At 40.5% G+C, this 1928-nt stretch overlaps 1 protein-coding gene across 1 annotated transcript in view; it reads right to left on the bottom strand.

The window, feature by feature from the left end:
* Window positions 1–1907, bottom strand: part of abt1 (activator of basal transcription 1) — a gene marked incomplete at its 5' end in the record, with an annotated part of 10089 nt that extends 8182 nt beyond the window's left edge. Inside the window, 1 exon segment of the mRNA XM_014000006.1 lies at window positions 1732–1907. Coding sequence (XP_013855460.1) covers window positions 1732–1907 — 176 coding nt within the window.
* Window positions 1908–1928: the final 21 nt, after the last annotated feature.

The raw sequence follows: 1928 nt of genomic DNA, 5'->3' as shown, positions 1-1928 counted from the left end.
TGTCTGTGTGTGTTTGTGTGTGTGTGTCTGTGTGTGTTTGTGTGTGTGTCTGTGTGTGTGTGTGTGTTTTTTTTGTGTGTGTGTGTGTTTTTACACCACACCTGTGTTTCTGTAGATGTTAGCAGTTTGTCCACACATCTGACATTTATAGCATCTTACAGGTTAAAAGTCGTACATCTGAAGTCATGAAGCCTGTCACAACTTTATCTCTGAGTTCAAGTAAAAAATAAATTATTTTTATTTGTTTATTTCTGACCGTCTGCAGTTGTTGGACTCCTCAAACATCTCCTACAATAACTGTCTTCATCTGAAGCTTTTCTGCTATGAGAGCCTGAAGTTACTCCTCTCTGCAGACGACTCGTTGTTGTTGTGGAATAAAGCTAAGCTTTGACAAACAAAGATCAGGTTCGGGTTAGAACCTATCAGAACCTGGGCTGGTTCTCTATCCTCCAACACTTTCTTCATGTCAGGTAAATACTTATTAGCAGGTTAGGATTAGGATTAGGATTAGGTGGTTCTTGTCCTGCTTTAAATTTAAATGCTTTTGAAATTTTCCACCATCTCCTTCTTTCACTTCTTCCTGACCTGAGGAGCCCACGGTGCAGCCCCCCTACAACCACCACCCGTCTTCATCCATTCTCGACCCAAACGAGCCCGAACCGCCTTCAAACGTTCAAACCGAACCGGACGGTACCGAAGCWCTCACCTGATAATCAGCCGCTGATCGCTTTAACCCTCCGCTCGTTTCGAACAGGAGTTCAGTTTTCACACGCGACACAAGACGCACATGAGTGACGTACTTGCTCCTTTTCCGGTTTGTCTTTTCAAAATAAGGTAAATAAAAATATTTTGTATTTATAATGTGGATATATTCAGATTGGTACTGTATACTGATAAAACTACTGAAGTAAAACACGTTTGTGTTGCAAGATAATTGGACATGTTAAGTTCTCAATATAATAAATGAAAAAAGTACCAGAGCAGTTTGACCATTACACTGTTGATAAAACACAACACAGTGAAGCAGTTTGTGGAGCTTCGTTTAACAAATAAAGGCCTGTTAAAACTCATTTAATTCATTTATTTACCGTAGTTTAACCAGGTTAATCCCTCTGAGATCACAGATTATTTTCAAGAGAGCGCTTGGCCTGAAGGCAACCTATTGTACATGTTACATTATATTATATTATATTATGTTATGTCATGTTATGTTATCTTATGTTATGTTATATTATATTATATTATGNACACAACAACAACAACACAAGCATGTGTTGGATACAAGTGTTAGGACACAACAACAACAACAACAACACAAGCATGTGTTGGATACAAGTATTAGGACACACAACAACAACAACACAAGCATGTGTTGGATACAAGTGTTAGGACACACAACAACAACAACACAAGCATGTGTTGGATACAAGTGTTAGGACACACAACAACAACAACACAAGCATGTGTTGGATCCAGCAGACCTGTTCATGGTGTCAGGAAGGTTCTGCTGCCTGAAGCCTAGGGTCAGTTAGGGTCAGTTAGGGTCAGTTAGGGTAAGGGGTTAGTTAAGTTAGTTAAGCTAAGTGTTAGGGGTTAGTTAAGTTAGTTAAGCTAAGTGTTAGGGGTTAGTTAAGTTAAGGGTTAGGGGTTAGTTAAGTTAGTTAAGCTAAGGGTTAGGGGTTAGTTAAGTTAGTTAAGGTAAGTGATCCACAGAGGACAAGCAGACTTTACCTTCATGTTCCAGAGGTCAGAGAAAAACCTTTGGCGTCTCCTTGTTCCCATGGGTGTGTTGTGGAGCGACACTGCTACTCTCTTTGCTATTCGCTTGTCTCTGAACTCCACCCATCCTTCAACAAAACTACAGCTTCCTGAGCCGGACTTCCTCTTCTTCCTCCTCACCTGTCGGTCTGCACAGCACAATACACGAC

The sequence above is a fragment of the Austrofundulus limnaeus genome, unplaced genomic scaffold (assembly GCF_001266775.1).
Source record: "Austrofundulus limnaeus strain Quisiro unplaced genomic scaffold, Austrofundulus_limnaeus-1.0 Scaffold2630, whole genome shotgun sequence".
NCBI lineage: Eukaryota > Metazoa > Chordata > Actinopteri > Cyprinodontiformes > Rivulidae > Austrofundulus > Austrofundulus limnaeus.
This window is presented reverse-complemented; position numbering and strand designations above follow the sequence as displayed.